Source organism: Rattus norvegicus, chromosome 14, assembly GCF_036323735.1.
Source record: "Rattus norvegicus strain BN/NHsdMcwi chromosome 14, GRCr8, whole genome shotgun sequence".
NCBI classification, from domain to species: domain Eukaryota; kingdom Metazoa; phylum Chordata; class Mammalia; order Rodentia; family Muridae; genus Rattus; species Rattus norvegicus.
In genome coordinates, this window is record NC_086032.1 from 42687043 (window position 1) to 42706231 (window position 19189).

Consider the following 19189-nt stretch of genomic DNA (forward strand, 5'->3'; position numbering starts at 1 on the left):
ACTCACAAACAATTACACACACACACACTCACACACACACACACACACACACTCACAAGTTGAGAGACTTGGTGTCACTTCTAGGAATTTGGCATTTGTCACTGGGCTCAGACAAGGACCTAGGTTCAGGTAAGAATAACAGTGACCACGGGGCTCTGTTCACTCCGTTACTTTGTTACTGCCCTGTGTGAGGCTTTGCTTTCTACTTTACCATTTACTGTCTTGTGTGGTCTCCCTGTTTACTGCTTGGCTTGATTACTTTGTCTTTGATATAAGAATCCACCATGTCTTTTTCAAAGTATCTAGAATGATATAAAAGCAGGCTGGAGTAAAATAAACCTGCTTCAACCTCAGCACTGGCTGGAGTCATGTTGTCTAATTGTTTTTCCTTTTTCAATCCTCACTCCCTCCCTTGAGGCCCAGCTGACCAACTGGGGCTGGGAGGTCAGCATCTACTGCTTCAGATGGCTGAGACGGGTACCCGTCTGTGGATAGGAATGATGAGGGGAGTGGGAGATAAAAACAGAGGCGTGGGACAAGATCAAATTGAGACACAGTAGACACACACACACACACACACACACACACACACACACACACACACACACACACAGATGCACAGTGATCAATTCAAGGCTGTCCTCAGGAAATTCGCAAGATGACAGGTCTGGCTGCCCTGAAGTTAATGCCAGTGACGCACTGGAATTAACTCCGGTCTGTTTCAGTCCCTGTGAAAGTTCCAGACCTTACCATATGCTTGTCTATCACAGCCCTACCCCAAGGGCGAAAGAGTCCAGCAGCCTCCAGGGGTGGGCTCTGTAGGGTGTGGCCTCACCACTTCTCAATATCACTCTGTGGTCTTGGCTCTGAGCCCTGAGCCCTATCTCCATCCTGAGTTCTAGTCATTTCCTCCTTTTTGTTCAGAATCCGTTAGAAACGACCAGCTGGCCGGAGCTCTAGGCTGTGTTCTGCTTCTGCGAACAGTGCTACTGTCCTGTTCTAGGCTGTTTGCTAACCCCCACCGCAGACAACTCGGGTCAGGCCATCCTTACAGGTGGGCAGATGGCAGCAGACCCCAGGAAAGTCCAATCACTCCTGGGAAAGGCCTTGCAGCATCAAATGCTGATTAAGGACGCAGGTGTGCAGGCTTTCTCTTCCAGAGGGCTGTTTATTACAAAACGGAGGCACAGATAGGCCCGAGCACTCATCTTCAGTTAGGCCTGGCTGCACAACTCAGGCACCAAGGCTCTCTCCCTGATCCCAGTTTGTTTTATTCTTTGCACAGATCATTCTCCTACCTTGGTCTTATTTCTTCATACAAATACTGTCTGCCCACCCATTCCTAAAGAGATGTGAATGCCACAAAATCAGGAACTTTGGCCATTTGCAGTCTGGGGCTAAGACGGCCACCATGAAATGGAGATTAATAATGATTGTGACATGCTATGGTAAGCCCTCATGGTGATACTCAGTGATACTCAAGGGTCTTTGTGCATAGATCACAGTAACCAACCTCTAAAGTTGGTTGGGAGAACGAGAGGGTCCAGATATGCCAACTTATGAGTCTGTGATCTGTCGCTTCATAATCTCCAAACTTTGGTGTCCTCACCCACTCAAGACCTAAGGTCCCCCAGCCCTGAGGGACATAATCAGATGCTACACATGCTGTTTCTTGAGCACTTACTGGTGCTGTCTTAGCTGGGAGTGCTCACAACCCTATGATTTCATTTTACCTGCTTCACACCATGAGGAAAGCGACACACAGAGGAGTCCAGTCACAAAAGGCTGCGGAGCTCAGCGGTGGCAGAGCCGGGATTCAGGTTTGGGGATTTGACCTTAGACTCCAACTTCTCAATAGTGTTTTAAATTATTAATTATACCATACTTTAAATGGCAGATAAACGTGTAAGAATTTTTTGAAGACTAAATAGTAAAAGAAAAAATCCCAATGAACACTCCGTTACTGACTTTCCAAATTTAAGAACGTGACCAATATGTGTCACACCTCTGCTGACCTTGTCCATTCACTCTGTGAGCTCATAAAGAGGTAACCGCTTACTTGGGTTTTGTCCTATTCTGTAAAACACCTTTAACCCTGACTGTTAAGTTTTCTCACATTTGAACATCATATAAGTGGAATAATTCTGCTGTTTGTATTCACATTTCCCCCTCACGTTTGTCTATGCTCATTCATGCTGCAATCTGTAGCCTAGATCATCCCCTTCTGTGCTGCATTGTGGTCCATGAGTGAATCCCCCTAATTTACTTGGCCTTCCTGTGATGGTGACATTGTACTGTCTCTAGCTTGGCCATTACCTACCATGCTACCAAGCACTCTTACTTGTGTCGTCATGAAGATCCATGTAAGTGTATCTCGGGGCATGGGTTTGGGGGTGGGGTCACCAGTACAATAAACTCTGCTGTACTAGGTAAAGACAGCGGCTACACCAGCTCACACTCCGTCAGCGGCATGAGGGCTCTCACACTGCTTCACACCCCGCCGAGGTTATCATACCTTCAGATGCTTTCGCTGATATGGTGGTTTGAAACAGGTACAGCATTGATGGGCTTTGCAACAGGTCCACGAGGAGGTATATGATCCGTCATATACATTCTTGTTCTTTGACCATATGTAGTTTCTCTATCAAGAAATAGCCTTTACTTCTTTAGACAGGATCTGGACGTCTAGCCCTGTCTCAGGTCAGGCTTTTGATCCTGCTGCCTCAGCCCAGCTAAGCACCGTGGTGTTGAGGCCAAATATCTTTCTTTAAATTGAAATGCTCCACTGGATGGCTGCTGGTCATTCTTGGTGCACCGTGCAGACTGACAGTTCCTTCAGTGTGATACTCTTAATTTGTAACACACACCCCCAGAGCCATCTTTCTATTTTCTCAACTCCCCTTTCCAGTCCAGACAGATGGATGCGGCACATGGTTTTGGTTTTCATTTTGTGGCTCAGGGAAGGGGAGTTGGTTATCCACACTGCCCAGCCTCACCTGTCAGTGGAGATTGACCTCAGCTTTCTTTAGGACTAAAGACCAGGAGAGGAAAGGCTATATCCAGGCCCAGAGGAAGCTGCAGCTGGAGCCCCGACCCTGGGGTGGGGGACTTGGCCATTGCAGATACACAGCACCAAGCGATGGGGAAAAGGAAAGAACCCGACACTCTCCCCTCCTTCCGACTTCCTGAGAGAGTGGAAGCAGCTAGGAAGAGACCTGGATTGCTAGTCCATGGACTAGCCTGGTGAAAGCAGGAACACTGGGAAACAGAGACCCTGTGGCGCCAGCAAACAGCCTGACAGGACAGGGTGTGCTCACCTGAGATCGTTACAGAAAGAATGAGAGAAGGCGGGACATTCGAGAAGACTGCTAAGCATTGACTACAGTATGTGACAGGGACCAGCCATGTTGTCTAAACTAGCAACCATAATGGCAAGTGGACATCATTGGTCATATAACTCAGCAGGCAAAGCTTATGTGTATGGAAATTAGATGGTCAACTGGGACATTTGAGAAGTGACAGTAAAAAGAAACATCACTTTGTATGTCTGGGCCTCAGCAAAAAATATTCTCCCACCCCATTCCTCTGTGTGTGTGTGTGTGTGTGTGTGTGTGTGTGTGTGTGTGTGTGTGTGTGTTCTGAGGTATCTATAAAGTGCTGACACAGGCCTGGCAACCGTAGGCATTTAGATGGAGTTTGTTGCCTCTTTTTATTTTGGGTCATTTTGTCTATTTGCTCTAGTTGACAATATTATAAGCAGAATCTGCTTCTGTGTGGGTTTCCTGTCATGTTGCTCACATGATGAAACTTCCAGAAAATTTCTGATCTGATTAGAGATTCAGTGTATGTTTCATCACAGGGACCCAGCAGACAGGCGATAACGTGGCCGTCTAAGCGAAACTTTACAGACGTGAAGCCCTCCCATGATCATTATTAAATGCTCCGCTAGAAGGTTAAACACAGTACCTATGTTTTAAGAAAAGGAAATACAGGATAGAAGACATTCAACTCAGATTTCCTGACTCTAAAGTGTCTCACAGTCTAACTTCTTACTCTTCCTTTCTCCATGGCTTTTTAGGTAGCACTAAGTTTTATGTCAGTGTAACTCTTTGAGTCCTCAGGATTAATTCAGACGTTAGGTCTGGTCACGGGCCTTCATGCGCTCCCAGCACAGGTAGCTCTCACGCCTTGTTTTATCTTGTGAAAAGCTGCTGGACACCTTGCCTGGGGATTGTATTTCTTTGCCTCATCAAGAGAGACAGCGTCTGAGGACTGGTAAGGTCTGCCAGAGTCATGCTGAGGTCACTCAACCCCAAAGGACTGCCTTCTAACCCTGAGGACAACACTCACAGAGGTCTGTCCTCCCCTTCCCAATCAAGGACTGCCTTCTAACCTGGAGGACCGACCCTCACAGAGGTCTGCCCCCCGCCACACCCCCATCACTTTACAACACCACAGATCTGCCAAACTGGAAGGCTCCTGCCACCTCTCATGGTTTGTAATCGCCCTTCCTGGGTCTCAAATCCTCAAAGGGGCCAAGCCAGGCTCTCTTCTCCCCTGCTGCTCATTCGGGGAATGTGTGAGACCTGAAGAGTAAGACAGTAAGATAAGAAAGCAGAACTTTGTCCAAGCTGATGAGAGCTTGATGTCATGTTGGATTTCGTGATTGCCACGTCACACACAAGCAGTCTAGGAAATTACGCTGAAAATCCCAGGGTAGAAATAGGAATCTTTGCAATAGGGGATACGGGTGAGTTACTGGAGCATAGCCTCATTACCAGAAATTACCACAAAAGGGAAGATGGAGATTAGACCTGGGATATCCTATTTAAAATAATTCTTTAGGGCTGGGGGGATAGCTCAGTGTGGAGTGCTTGCCTGGTATTCAAGAGGCCTTGGTTTTGATAACCAGTAATGCAATAAATAAATGAATAAATAAATAAATAAATAAATAAATAAATAAATAAATAAATAAAATAAAATCTTTAAAGTCGGGTGTGGTGATGTGTGCCTGTCATCACCATCTTTTAACTACAAGCCTTTGACTGGTAGGGGGTGCAGCCTGCAGCTACAGGGGATCGGATGTGGGGAAGCCATTCAACTAACTGCTCGGAGGAAGTGGGGCATGGTGGTTTGTGTAGCGCTTTGGAGCCACGCAGACCTGCTCCAGACTTAGAGTTCTTATGCTCACCCACTGTATGACTCAAGTCAGTCCCATCAACATACTGAGGCTCAAGTTGCTCCTGTGAGCCACTTACACACCATGAGTTGTGATAATGACATACAAGAGCTTAACATGGTGCCCAGGTATCCAAAGTGCTCTACATACTTAACCATCCGGATGTTTTTTGTCGTCCTGTCATGTAACCCCGTTGTATTGGGCCAGACTATCCTGTTGCCCCATTTAGCTAGGATGTATAAAGTAAGACAGAAGAGCATTGGCGTGAGGGAATGTGAGTCCCTTCCCCCTCAAACTGCTCCTCTGAGGCCTGATCACCGTGATAGGATTAAGAGATATTGTGGTCAGAAAGGCGGGCCTTCACAGATGGCTCGAGGGCTCTTATGAGAATAGATCGAACACACACACACACACACACACACACACACACACACACACACACACACACACACACACTGAAGGGGAAGACTCATATGCCTTCACGTAGGTGTGTAATGCTTTCCTCCACAGAGTTCAGTCTTCAATACTTACCTCCTGCTCCAGCAGGTCTGCTCATGTCTACCTCCTTCTCAGAACTGCTTTGAGGCCCAATCTCTTGCTTTCTCTCACACAACTTCATTTAGCTATGGCTCCTTCTCTGCACTGGGCCCTAGGAGATAATTATGAGGCAGCACAGCCTCGGGGACACAAGAGAAGAAAGGCCCTGCCTGGTTCAGTTTCCACCAGGTGCACACGGAGGAAGCTTCACACGTGAGTTCCTGCCCTCCAGTGTGAGGCTTCCTTCCTCAAAAGAGCTTTGTACTTGGCTCCTGTCAACAGGCAAACCTCACTCAGGCCCATAAGCAGCCTTGCTGGCCTCCCCTCCTGTTTCCACCATGAACCTTCCTCTTCCTCCATGGGTCCTTCCCACTCTTAGATGCTCCCTTCCTCCCTTCAATAAGGAGAAAGGAAAGCATTGAGGGACAGCCAACTGAGTGGGGGGCAGTTCGTTTCTCCAGTGTGTTTTAAAATATTCCACAGGTTAATCTTGAAGCTGGGTTTGTTATTAAAGACCTTTTGAAAGCCAGGTACAGTAGCTCACACCTGTAGTCACAGCACTGGAGAGGCTGAGACAGGAGCATCACTGCAAGTCTGAGGCCATCCTGGGTGACAGTGTGAGAAAAAAAAAGTTTCAATTCACAACAACAATGTACACACACACACACACACACTCCAAAAGAAAAACAAACATAAAATCCTTTGTATGGTGGAGAATGAGGAGAGAGCGAATCAGAGGGACCTGGAGGACACATGCCCCTGTCCCCTCCCCTGCCTGCTCAGGCCTTCGACATCCCAACCTCCAGGATGCCCACTGCCAAGAGCTGAAGACAAGAGCTCTCAAGTCAAGGAACGTAGTTGGCCCAACAGCAAGACCAAGTCACAGAACCAGAAGGCTGAGAGGTCAGCTGGAAGCAAACCTCTTAGCCCTGGGAGACAGAAGCATCACCGGGTCAGGGGGTGGAGCGGTGTTCTGTATATCACAGCGTGTAACCGCACAGCCAGCCAGAGAATCCATGTGACAGGCGATTTGCTTATGTCAGCATAATCCTCAGGGCTGCTCCTGCACGGTCCTCACCCTTCATGGTGACAGCCACATAACACCTTTACAGGGCTGGGCTCCAAGAACGGTGCTTCAAGTGGTTCCAAGTTATGAGGTTGGAACTATAAATGATACATCAGGGTGCAGAGAAGGTGAAAGGCACCATCTCAAACAATTAGGAAGGAGGACTGCATTTATGCACATCTCCCTGTTGAGTTAGTAGTTCCCAACACCTCTTTATTATCTGAGTAATGGCTGCAGGCTTCTCATTCTCTGGACCTGAGATCTGTAATGTTTCTCACACGTGAGTATCATGTGACAGGAGAAACCATAAATCCTGCCCTTTCCCTCACGCATACATGGGCCTACGTATATGGGCGCCTTTCTGATTGCTTTGATTCAGCAATTATTAAATTATACATATTATTAAAATTAATAAACGATAGGGCTGTGCTAGCCAATTAACTATAATTCATAACACGCCTGCCCTCTCCCAGACCTGTAACCGATCAGGAAGTACAGTCGGGAGATGCAGGCGAGGAGGTCTCCCCCTTGCACCCGTCCCAAGCTCTGCGGTGTTACTTTGCACAGTATGACTCTCTGGATGGAAGATTTGTCTTCCTTCCATCTCTGGCTTAATGAGTGACAACTGGAGTTCCCTGAGTGACCGGTGACGTCGGAAGCAAGACACATCCTTTTGTAATTACAGAGAAAACCATTGGCAGTGTTAAAATACCTTCTGGTCCTGAACTCTGTCTTTTTTTGTTTGTTTGTTTTTTCTTTTTTTCGGAGCTGGGGACTGAACCCAGGGCCTTGCGTTTGCTAGGCAAGCGCTCTACCACTGAGCTAAATCCCCAACCCGGAGCTGTGTCTTATACAAACTACGAATAATAGGGAAATGGAGATGAATTACAGCGATCGGCTTATGGTCATTGGAAAGTCTGATTGTCTAGAAAAACACAGCACACAAGTAGATAACAATGCCACAGACATACGGTTGAACCCCACATGGTCATTTCCTCCTCTAACTGTTTCCCTTCTCAAAGAAAGGACTTCCCACACAGGAAAACAAGAGCTCTATATTTGGTCATTATTTAAATAAGATGTGGGTTTAAATACAGCATACTTGGGAAATGCACTTCATTGTCTAAATTAGGATGGTCGTTTTAATCTCTCATTGAAGACGGACTTCTCACATGGCTCCCCAAGGAATCTCTCAGGTTGTGTTGGCACAGAGTTCATCTGCAGAGTACAGTTTGTGAAAGCATCAGTGGCAGACTTCCCCATAACTGAAAGATTGTTCAGATGTGCCAAGATCGGTCAAGATCGGTCCTCGTGGCTTGCCCCCTTCCCCTCTCCCATGAGTCTTTGAGGTATGTTCATGAATGTTGGGTACAGGACCTCGGGGTTAGAAGATCTTGCATTCGTTGATGGAAAACAGCTTCCTTCTATTTCGTCTCCTGGCCTGGTTGACAGCTGTTCGGACAGCACATTCAAATACCTGCTGGACTCCCCGGTTGCTAAGGGCTGAGCACTCCAGGTAGCCCTTGGCTCGCACATCCTGGGCAAGTCTCTTCCCTTCTATGGCATTGATGCAGGAAGCCCTGTGAGGTCCCATCTCTCTCTGGTCAGTCTGAGTGGCCACCACCAGCACCGGGGTACAGGGTAGGTTGCTCCTGACCTCACTAATCCATTTGTTCTTCAAGTTCAGGAACGAGCTATGGTTGGCCACCGAGTAACACATTAGTACCACATCTGCCTGCTGGTAGGACAGGGGGCGGATGCTTCTGAAGGCATCATTGCCTGCAGTGTCCCAGAGACCCAGGCTGATCTGGATGCCATCCATGAAGACGTCTACACCTGTATTCTCATACACAGTGGGTTTGTAGGCCTCGGGGAAGGTCTCAGAGGTGAAGCGCACCAACAGTGAGGTTTTTCCCACAGCACTGTCGCCGACCAGCACACACTTGATAGAGCTCAGCATCTTCCTCGTCTGAAGTTGTATCTAAGAGTCTAGGATCTCAAGGGGAAGAACCCTCAATGGGTTTCTATAACAGGTTCCATAGAGTGAGGAGACAACAACTGGGGCTTATGTTCGTAGAATCTCAGACATCGGTTACAGATGTTGCGTCTCCAGTCTGGCCAGGTGAGAAGCAGTGGGAAACCTCTGACGCGTGGCTGCCAACTGGAACAGAAAGAGAAGGGGAAACTGAGGCTCTCCTTCCTGATGACAAGAGCATCCTTGTTAACAAACTAATTAAAACGGTAGCCATTCAACCCTTGTCTAGTCCTATCCCTCCCCTTGGCAATATAAGTTGAACCCATCACCTAACACTTAGCATTCATAACTTCTCCTGGCCAAAGGCAGGAGGAGAGTTTATACTTAAAAATCAGCCCTTGAATGGAGAGTATAGCAGTACCCAGCTCTAATCCCAGGACCCAGGAGGCTGAGGTGGGAGGATCCTGAGTTAGAGGCCAGCTCAAGCTACATACCAAGAGACCACAGGGAGAAGAGGAGACGTGAGGGGAGGAGAGAAGGCCAAAAAAGAGAGCAGCCTGGTAGTAACACAAGGAATTGCTCTGATTGCCACAGGGCAAGGCCTCAGATGCCCACCTGATGTGTGAATGACACTCGTGAACAGCTGTTGACTGGCCAAGAAGCAGAAAAGAACCCAGGCAAAGGCAGCTGCGTGTTTGTGGCCTCAGGGTTCTAGTAGATCTCAGTCACTTTGGGAACTGCAAAGAAGAAAAATTAATGAGCGACAAATGCCATATATAAGTTCCTACACTTATATCCAGTCCTTGGTTTACGCAGGAATTGGCATTGAAGCAAGAGAAATCCCGCTAACAACTGCGGTGGCTTCTCCCTTGAGATTCTTTACTAAGATTGGCTACAGATGGGGAAGACTCTCTGTGGAGTTTTTCACAGCTGAAAGCAGGCTCCGTTCCCCATGCTGCTGTGTGTAGACACTGACATGTTGCTTAAACTCTACTACTCGGTTTGCAAGTGTGTAAGCCTTTGAGGCATGTAAAGACGTGGAGATGTAATTATTTCTTTCTTCAACAATTTGGAACAGTCATCTGCAGAGCAGGCCCCTAGTTAAACAAAACAACTTGTTTGAAAACCATTAGATTCAACACCGGTTTTGACACAGGACCACAGGTCCTGAATTTTATGAAGGAGAAAAGAGAGCGTTGATTGTCTGTGGGTTGGAAAACGCCAAGCAAAGAGCTCAGACTTGCACACAGTGTACCATCCGATGAGTACATTCTCTCAAGGACAGCCCCACTGCAGTCAAACGAAAAGTGTTTAAAGGTTGTTAGTGTAATTGGCTTTATTCACCTCCCCTGACAGCAACTGTCAAGCTTTATCGAACACAAAGCGCACCCAAGGCAGATTCCTGTAAAGGGCAAAAGTTAAACCACCCTTCTTAATCCCAGGGATCCCTCCAAAGACTTTTTATATCCTTGTCAACCTGCAATTTCTGTTTCGTTAGACCATGATGGCCTTTGCAAATGACTTAAATAAATAACACATGGTTCTTATGAATTCTGTCTTTCTTAACACATAAGCTATGTGACCTTGGCCAAGTAACTTAACATGTCCGAATCTTGTTTTCCTCTAAAAATGAGTTGTATGGGGACCCATGGTATTCTATTTTCACACTAAAGATGTCCCAACCTTGAATGTCCCTGGCATAGTGGCTGCAATGCCACACATGTGGGATGCTCTCACACATGATGGCCTGGACACCCTCTTGTCACCAGATCTTTGACAGAAGAGCTCCATAATATTTTAGTTAGACCTAAAGTCCTTAGACCTATAGACAGCCTAAACATGATTTTGTGACTTTGTTTACAGCCAACACAGCATTCTTTCATTTTTCCTGCTAGGATTAGTAAGAAGGTGCATGCGTCAGACTTGTGTGTTATTTCTAATGGATTTATGCCAGGGTTCCTGAGTGAATATCTGTAAAAGATGTGCCTGAGGTGGTGTGTTAAGAATGGGAGAAAAAGAAGCTCAGTGGAAGCTCACACCTTTAATCCCAGCACTCAGGAGGCAGAGGCAGCCGATTCTGAATTCAAGACCAGCCTGGTCTACAGATTGAGTTCCAGGACAGCCAGGGTTATGCAAAGAAACTCTGTTTGGGGGGGGGGGGAGAAAGAGAAAGAGAAAAAGAAAGGAAGAAAGAAAAAAGGAAAGGAAAAGAAAAAGAAAAGAGAAAATGGAAAAAGGAATGGGAGGAAAAGGCAGATAGCATTGGAATGGAGTCCAAGGCACCTAATTTGCAGTCTCTATGGTCACATTCAATGTTTCTTAACCTCATGATACCTCGGTTTCTTCCCAGTAAAAACCAATGTCACAATACCTGTCTCACATGGTTGTTGAGAGAACCCTGTGGGCTTAACCCCTGGCCTAACACATCATGTGAACAAACTACGGTTTCTAAACAAAGCACTCATGATCCTCGGCCCTGACAGTCCTTACTAAACATAAGGACAAGCCATTATTCATTTACACGGGGAACTTCAAACATTGCCACGGAGATTTCACAGAAATGAGATTTTAAAAAAAACCCAAAAAACCAAAAAAACAGGACTTAAATTTTTCTTATAGTATAAAAATAAAATAGGACAGGAAGGAAGAAATGCTGAGATGTGTCCCCCATAGAGATAAAAAAGAAATGCCGGGGTTGGGGATTTAGCTCAGTGGTAGAGCGCTTACCTAGCAAGCGCAAGGCCCTGGGTTCGGTCCCCAGCTCCGAAAAATAGAAAAAAAAAAAAAAATGCCAGTCCCGAGAAAATGGCTCTATTGCTGAGTGCAGTGGCCTTCCCACTGTCACTGAATGACACACCAGGGAGTTCTCAGGGCTTCCATTCCCCAAGCTGTAAACAGTGAGACATGACAAGCTTTTCTGGTGGCCCCACTAAGACTGAAGCCAGAGGAAAACCTTTATTGCCTGACCTGGTAGCACAGGAAGCAATCCCTGCACTATTCTGTGAGGTGAAGGGACAGGCCAGACCTTCAGGAGGCGGCCATTATATGGAGCTGGGGGAGGGGCAGAGAACACAGCAGTCCACACACACACACACACACACACACACACACACACGCTACAGCCTCTCCCTATTGGGCATGGTCTTCAGTCTTCAGCGTGTGTCACATGCACCCTCAGGAGAGCCACTGAGGCTCACACAGCATGTAGGCTGATGGATTTCAGTGAACTTTCTCCTAGAGAAGGACATTATCCCTTCTATGGTTTGTGGGTGAAAAACAAAAGTGAGTTTTGAGCAGTGTGTCATGTGGCTAACCGGCCGGGTGTCCTCTGTCGGGCTCTCGATGGGATGAGTCACTTCAAGTGTCCACTGACAGTGTTTTAAGGAGCACCCTCAGTGTTAGGCAGTTAAGCTGCCTCTCAGGGCCTCCAGTCCCATAGCTCCGTTTCCCTCTGCTCTCCTCTGTGGAAAGGGGCACCTTCTCAGTCCTCCACCGCACAGACACTTAGTCACAAGAAAGAGCTCCAGGTGACAAAGCCAAGTGCTGGTCCTTGGGTCTGCTCTGACGAAGGAACGAGGAGAGGCAGAGAGGGGACTTAGGGCATGAGGTATCTTCGTCCCATTCCTCTGAGGACTAACATTTACCACACAAATCTCACCTGGCACAGACACTGTTTCTCACTAGGACCCTTCCATAGACAAACTCAGTGATTCTCCGGTGGCCGAAACCTGCCCCTCCCTCACTCAAAGTCCTACCCTTTTCCTTGACCCCCTCCCTGCATCTCCCACTGCCACTCACTCCTACACGCTATCTCAGTCACCCTGCTTTCCCCCATAATTCCCTCTGTCGGCACACAGCTCAAACGGTTAGCCCCATTCATACAATGGAACCAGATCCCTTCCTCACAGGGAGCTCGTGAGGACCAGCTTTAGATGAAAACATGGCAGCCAGATCCTGCTGCACTTACAATACTCCGACATAGAGACCTCTTCCTGTCTGCCCTGGAAAGCAAAGCCCCTTCAGAACGCATCACGATTAAAACAAATGTCGAGTCGTGACTATGAAGGGTTTGGAGTACCTGGTGGAGATAATTTTTCACAAACACTGACCCTCTGGGTCCAGCAGCTTGTCCTTCTAATCCTGGTACTGTGAGAGTTGCTGTGAGTTTCAGGCTAGCATGAACTATAGAGGAAAATCCCCCCACCATGCCCACCCCCAACATCCCAAAATGATGAGACCACAACAGTTCAGCAGTTCAGGCCTCTCTACCAACATGGACATAGGAGGCTCCACAGGACCCTAACCTTTTTTTTTTCTTTTTTTCGGAGCTGGGGACCGAACCCAGGGCCTTGCGCTTGCTAGGCAAGCGCTCTACCACTGAGCTAAACCCCCAAGCCCAGGACCCTAACCTTTATGGCTTATCTATTGGCTGTTGACTGCCTCTGAGAGGACAGAGTTGCTTCGTCAGTTGTGTGCCCACTGCTAAGCCTGCAGCTTCAGTAGACAGCTCCAGATTCATGGTCACACAGAATCCTGGTAAAACTCAGTGACACACAACACAACAAATAGGCGGGAACAGGAGAGTGATGTGTGAGGAGCTGGGGTAGACAGAGGTGGCAGAGACTTGGCAGGGTGTGCGTGGACAGGATGCACCTTGTGCATGGGAAAAATGACGAAAAATGTAAATAATGTCTTTATCTTGCTTTATTTCTTCTCTTTTATTTCCTGTTTTTGTTGTTGTTTGGTTGCTTTTTGGCTTTTTTGAAACATGTATCCCTGGCTGTCCTGGAACTCCCTCTGTAGACCAGGCTGGCCTCGAACTCAGAGATGCACCTGACTCTGCCTCTCAAGTTATGGGGCCAAAGGCATGGGCCACCACTGCCCAGCAAAGTCTCTACCTTAAATTACACTTTATAGTGTTTAATGTCACTAATTCTCCATCCTACTTGAACGGTCCACCCCACCATGCTCCCAATAGCTACAGTCAGGAAATTCCCTTTCACAATCGAAAGGACCATACAGTTGTCAGTTCATTTTCTAGACACAGATTGCCTCTGTTACAAACAGATCCTGCTCAGGACTTCCCTTGACAAGATACCCGTTGCAACTGTTAATGTATTCTCCGGAACCAAGGTTCTAAGCAAGCTTTACATTCCTAAGCCCAAGGTGTAGTTAACCTCATCAGAGCTTCATTGAAAAGAGCATCACCTTCCAAACCCAAGGCTTCCCACATGTCTGCATCCGAAGCCTCCAAGTCTCTGAGTTATGAGTTCTTGTACCATCGCCAGACCAAGCCAGGCCCAGGAAGAGGTGGGCACTTAAGTCTGGTCCCCACCGATGAGCTGGAGAAATTACAGGGGTGAAGTTATCCTTTACCCAATATGGGGGAAGACACACGGCAGCAAGGACCTTTGCAGGAACTTTGACATTCAATGTCTAACTGGGAACGTACTCTTTTCTGTGCTGTTTGAAATAAGAGGCTTTAGCTAAGAATTGAGAACTGCTGGGCAAACAGTGTAAAAGCTGGGCATCAGTGGCACACACCTTTAGTGCCCACACTGAGGGAACAGTGGCAGGCAGATCTCTGAATTCAAGGTCAGCCTGGTCTACAGAATGAATTCCATCCAGGATAGCCAATGCTACATACAAAGAAACCCTGTCTCAAAAAACAAAAACAAAAACAAGAACAAAAAAAAATAAATCCTAAAAAATAAAAAACAGTGTAGAAGATGTTAAAATGAAATGTCAAAAGTACACTTCAAGATAGTAATGATTCCAAAGGTGTGAAAGGAAAGGAAATTAATGAGCAATGAATATTAAATGTAATCTCCTCATTTGCTGGGTAACTCGGTTATTTATGCTGCACTGTGTAGCTCCCCCCATGTTCGAAGTGCCAAGGTGGGATGTTCCTGGGTCCTGCGGTTGTAGGCGAGTCTCCTTCCCTTCATTTTAGGCAGCTTTACTTGTGCAATTTACGTGTGTGTGTGTGTGTGTGTGTGTGTGTGTGTGTAGCGCTGAGGATCAAACCTCAGGGTCTCGCCCTTGTGAGGCAAACATCTACCGCTGAGCTACCTCCCCAATCACCAACCTGTGCCCTTCTAAAAAGTGTTTTGTAGATGTCATTGTTTCTTCAGTTTGGGCGTTGAAAGGCTGAGCTGAACCCTTGAAAGAAACAAAGTTTCTCGGCTGAGGATACAGCATGGTAGCAGGTCCCTCACCTAGCATGTGTGTCTCTAGATTTAATCTCCCCACAAACCCCCAAAAATGAATTTATGAGAGGTATACCCATGTCTTTGCTTTTAAAACAATCTAGCTTTAGACAGCTAGATTTGCTTAAGTCTCCTGGAAGCAAATTGCTCTAATTTTTGGTTCCTTTTTTAACTATCAGTCTTACTTTCTCCTTTTGGAGGAAGGCACAGGAAGGTGAGCAACCGTCTCCAGTCATAGAGTATCACCAATGCCGTCCACCAAGCCTCCCTCGTCCTTCCTGCTTATAGAGTTCTGTTTGTTTGCTTGGTTTTTTAGATATTCAAAGGGACTGGGATCCACCTGTGTATTAAGTGGCATTAAGGGACCATTGCTAGCTTTGTCAGGTGACAATCTTGGTATTTTCATCTTACAAGGGTAGGGCATGGCCAAGGTGAAAATACAAAATCAGAAAAGCTGCTAAGTTTGAGGCTGTACTCAGCTCCTTACATGTATTGACCTGTGGGGAAGCAGAGTTTATGGAGGTCAGAGGAAAACGTGCCCGAGTTGAGTCTCTCCTTCCAGCTTGTGGGTTCTAGCGACCGAACTCAGGTCATCCGGCTGAGCAGCAAGCGCTTTACCCCAGCCGAGCCATCAGGATGGCCCTGAATCTGAAACTTTGTATCAACTTAATCTTAGGTTGAAGATTTCACACCAGGGCAATTTGTTTCCTGCACAAATTTTATTTAAAAGACTGTCTATTATTAATTTCTGTTATGAATATGGATTATATGCGAAATAATAATGTGAATGACTTTCATATTTAAAGTTGGGCCCTATTATCAATATCTATCGTCATACATATGCAAATATTCCAATCTAAACTATTTGATATTTAAAATATTTTTGTCCCAAGCAATTTAGACAAGGGATGCTCAGTTCAGACGCACACACATGTTCATGCATGCGCAGGCACATGTACATATCCTTATCTAACAGAAATGCATTTGCAGGGAAAATAAACACAAAAGCTTCTATCTCTCTAGAACAGTGACAACAACTGAGGAAAGGGGAGGAAATAAGTTTGGGAAATGGGCTGTAGAGATGGCTCAGTGCTTAAGAACTCTGTTGACTCTTCCAGAGGACCCAGGTTCAATTCTCAGCACCCACATGGCAGTTCACAACTGTCTCCAGCTCCAGAGGAATGGACCCTCAGCACGGACATTGACACATACATATAGGCCAAACATCACTACACATAATATAAATAAAAATCTTTAAACGGAAAAGCTTTTGAAGTTGAGTGCTGGTTATATGGAAGAATATTAAATTGCCTTTCTGTTTTTGTGCTTGGTTCAAATGTTTCAAATTAAACGTTTTTTTAAACAGGACTAGTGAGGTGGCTTAGTGGGTAAAAACATCTGTCGCCAAGACTGACAACCTGCGTTTGATTCCTGGAATCCACATGTCCAAAGGAAGTGAGAACCAACTCCTATAAGATGTCCTCCTATAAGATGTATACACACACCCTAGCATGTGCAGTGACTTCCTGTTCCCAACAAATAAATTTTAAAATTGTTGTATATTAAATAAAAAATAATAAAGTTGTAAGATTTTAAACAGTTGAGTCTTTAATTATAAGACTCACAAATAAGGGTTGGGGATTTAGCTCAGTGGTAGAGCGCTTGCCTAGGAAGCGCAAGGCCCTGGGTTCGATCCCCAGCCCCGAAAAAAGAAGCAAAAAAAAAAAAAAAAAAAAAAAAGACTCACAAATAATAATAAAGTGCCTTAAACCCACAATCCTCCTGTCTCAGCTTCCCGAGTACTATAATTACAGGCCTGTGTAACACTGCCAAGCTCCTGTAATGACTTCTTAAAGTGTTTAAGGAATGTTGTTGGGACATCAGGTGACAAGTGACTGAGACAGATGTGCAGGAGCTCAGAGCATGTGGCCTCCAGGTGGAAGCCACTGCCTGGGTAAAGATCCTGAAGAAAAACCTTGTGATTTAAGTCCAATCTGCTTTTCATCTCAGTGAAGTGTGTGAGCCGACAGCATCCCGGCTCCTTTTAATATTTCTAAGTCTTTAGCTTTTCCCAACCAAACAAGATGGCCATCGTTTCTTAAAGACTTTTAAAAGTTCTTCACAGACATGAGAGGCCATTAACTCTTTTCTTGATTAAATGTATTGTTAATATTTGTTTCACATATATGGTGTGCCCATGTTTTAGGAAATTCCCCTGATTACTGGTACTCCCTCATACTGAACAACCCCCAGTCTGCAGGGTAACAAGTCCCCCACTACGGAAAGAAACTCAGTGTGCTGAAAGGACCAAAAGGTCATCGGCGTCAACCCACTCATTTCCCCCACAAGGAAGCCAAGAGTTACAGAAAGCAGTTCAGCTGCCAGCGACCCACTTCCACGCCCAGAATGGAACCTGCTGAATCAGCACATTTTCCATCCGCCGGGCGTGTTTCAAATGCACTCCGTCTTTTCTCTTATACTTAAGCACGAAGCTCATAAAGCTAGCTAGCACCTCCAAATTATTCATCCTAAATTAATCTACACCCCCAACCCCCGCATCTCTCCAGGGGAAAGATTCCACTACACAAAGTGACCTTTTTTTAGCTCAAAAAGTAGCTCCCAATTCTAACATAAAATTATTTCTCCAGACAGCTATTCCCGTTCTCGTTGACGTGCTTTTCAGATGGATCATTTCTCTTTCAGGTAATGGTTACCCTAAGTCCTTTAGAATTAGGATAACTCCTTAACTCTTGCGGGCCTTTCAGCCCTGAGAAGAGAGCAGCAATTTTGGTTAGTGAGAAAGTCTAACATCACTGCTCTGTGAAGGACCCAGGTGCAGAGGCTGAGGGCCCGGTTAGATCCTCATCCCCCTTGCTGATTAATAACACAACCTTAGGTGAGTCACAGAACTGGAGGCACAAAGCATGGATGATAATGTGTAGCCTCCATGACTTCTGAGTCATCCGAGAGGATGCTATCCCCCACACCAAACTGAATGCTCAACCTTTGGCAAGGCATTATAAACATCAGCATTTGCTAGTGCTTTACAAAGATTGCCTCGTTTGATGGCAACTGTACTCTGCTGTCAGCTTCACTGTCCCCTCAGTTGACACAGGGGACAATAAATAAGATGAAGAGAAGGAATGGGCCTCACACAAGATGACAGGCTAGTGAAGTAGGCTGCTGGGATCTGCACACTGCCAGTTAGCTGAGGCCCAACATCTGTCTCTCTGACCACGCTGGTTCTTGTGCTCCCTTGGGTCAGGCCTGCCCACCCCTGTAACCTTAATGGAACTAAGATACAAAATAACAACAGCTGTGTGGAATGACAGTCGTCAGTGTAGGAGTGGTTTCTTCCTTATTCCAGGGCTGATCTTTAATACCAAACTCCAAACATTTATTTTCTTTTGTTTCTTTCTCTCTTGTTTTTTTGTTGTTGTTGGCAGGGGTTGGGTCTCAGTAATATAACCTCTGCCTACCATAAGGCCCTGGGTTCAGTCCCCAGTAGAGAAAAACAACAAAAACAAAAGATGTGTTGTTCTTGATAAATGTCACTGGACAAAACTTAGTGGACATGTATTTGGCAGGGCTGAACACTTACACCTCCCTCCTCTATATGACAAAACTATTCCTAGGAACAATCATGTTCTTGGTTCAATCTTTAGCTTTAGAGTAAATCATACATTCCAATTCCAAAATCATATTTAAACTCAGTTAAATAAGTTATACATCACTAAGACTTACCCTTCTCTGTTGGAGAACTTGTTACTGAGTTAGCAGCCCCCCATGACCAGATGGCTTTCTGAGCTCTGCATAAAATGGGGGACTCCCTCTCTCAAAGGGGCTTCCCTGTCTCTACTGTCTTTGTATGCAGAGTCCCTGAACACAGGGGGCTGGTCTTGTCTGTCCTTGGCTGAAAGTGGCCTTGTACAAGGCTCTCTGCAAGGCTGTATAGCTCAGCGTACACAGCCTGCTCTGCTTTCCCACCTGCGTGATAATTCGGTGCTGTGTCATCACCAATTAGCCCTCCCCACTCAACGGATGCTAAGACCTATCGGCCCTTTCCACCCAGACCCCCAGAAAAGCCTTTATAAACACTATTTCTGAAACAATGAAATAGACTCCTTTTGTTGCCATCGTCTAGGGAGCTCATTCCACCACACTCAGCCATCCAAACCCTGTTCCCTGCCTCTGCTCCCTTTGTCCTCTCAGGCTGGTGGCCC

At 46.2% G+C, this 19189-nt stretch overlaps 2 protein-coding genes across 2 annotated transcripts in view; both read right to left on the reverse strand.

Moving 5' to 3' along the window:
* Positions 1–7817: 7817 nt before the first annotated feature.
* Positions 7818–19189, reverse strand: part of Rhoh (ras homolog family member H) — a 30831-nt gene continuing 19459 nt past the window's right edge. The window contains exons 2-3 of the mRNA NM_001013430.1: positions 9373–9494; positions 7818–8943 (exon numbers count right to left, since the gene is read on the reverse strand). Coding sequence (NP_001013448.1) covers positions 8167–8742 — 576 coding nt within the window. The 5' untranslated portion in view covers positions 8743–8943; positions 9373–9494 and the 3' untranslated portion in view covers positions 7818–8166. The remainder of the gene's footprint in view (positions 8944–9372; positions 9495–19189) is intronic.
* The window catches only part of N4bp2 (NEDD4 binding protein 2), a 123121-nt gene continuing 113304 nt past the window's right edge, over positions 9373–19189 (reverse strand). Inside the window, exon 17 of the mRNA XM_039092735.2 lies at positions 9373–9494. The gene's annotated coding sequence lies outside the window, so the exon portion shown is untranslated. The remainder of the gene's footprint in view (positions 9495–19189) is intronic.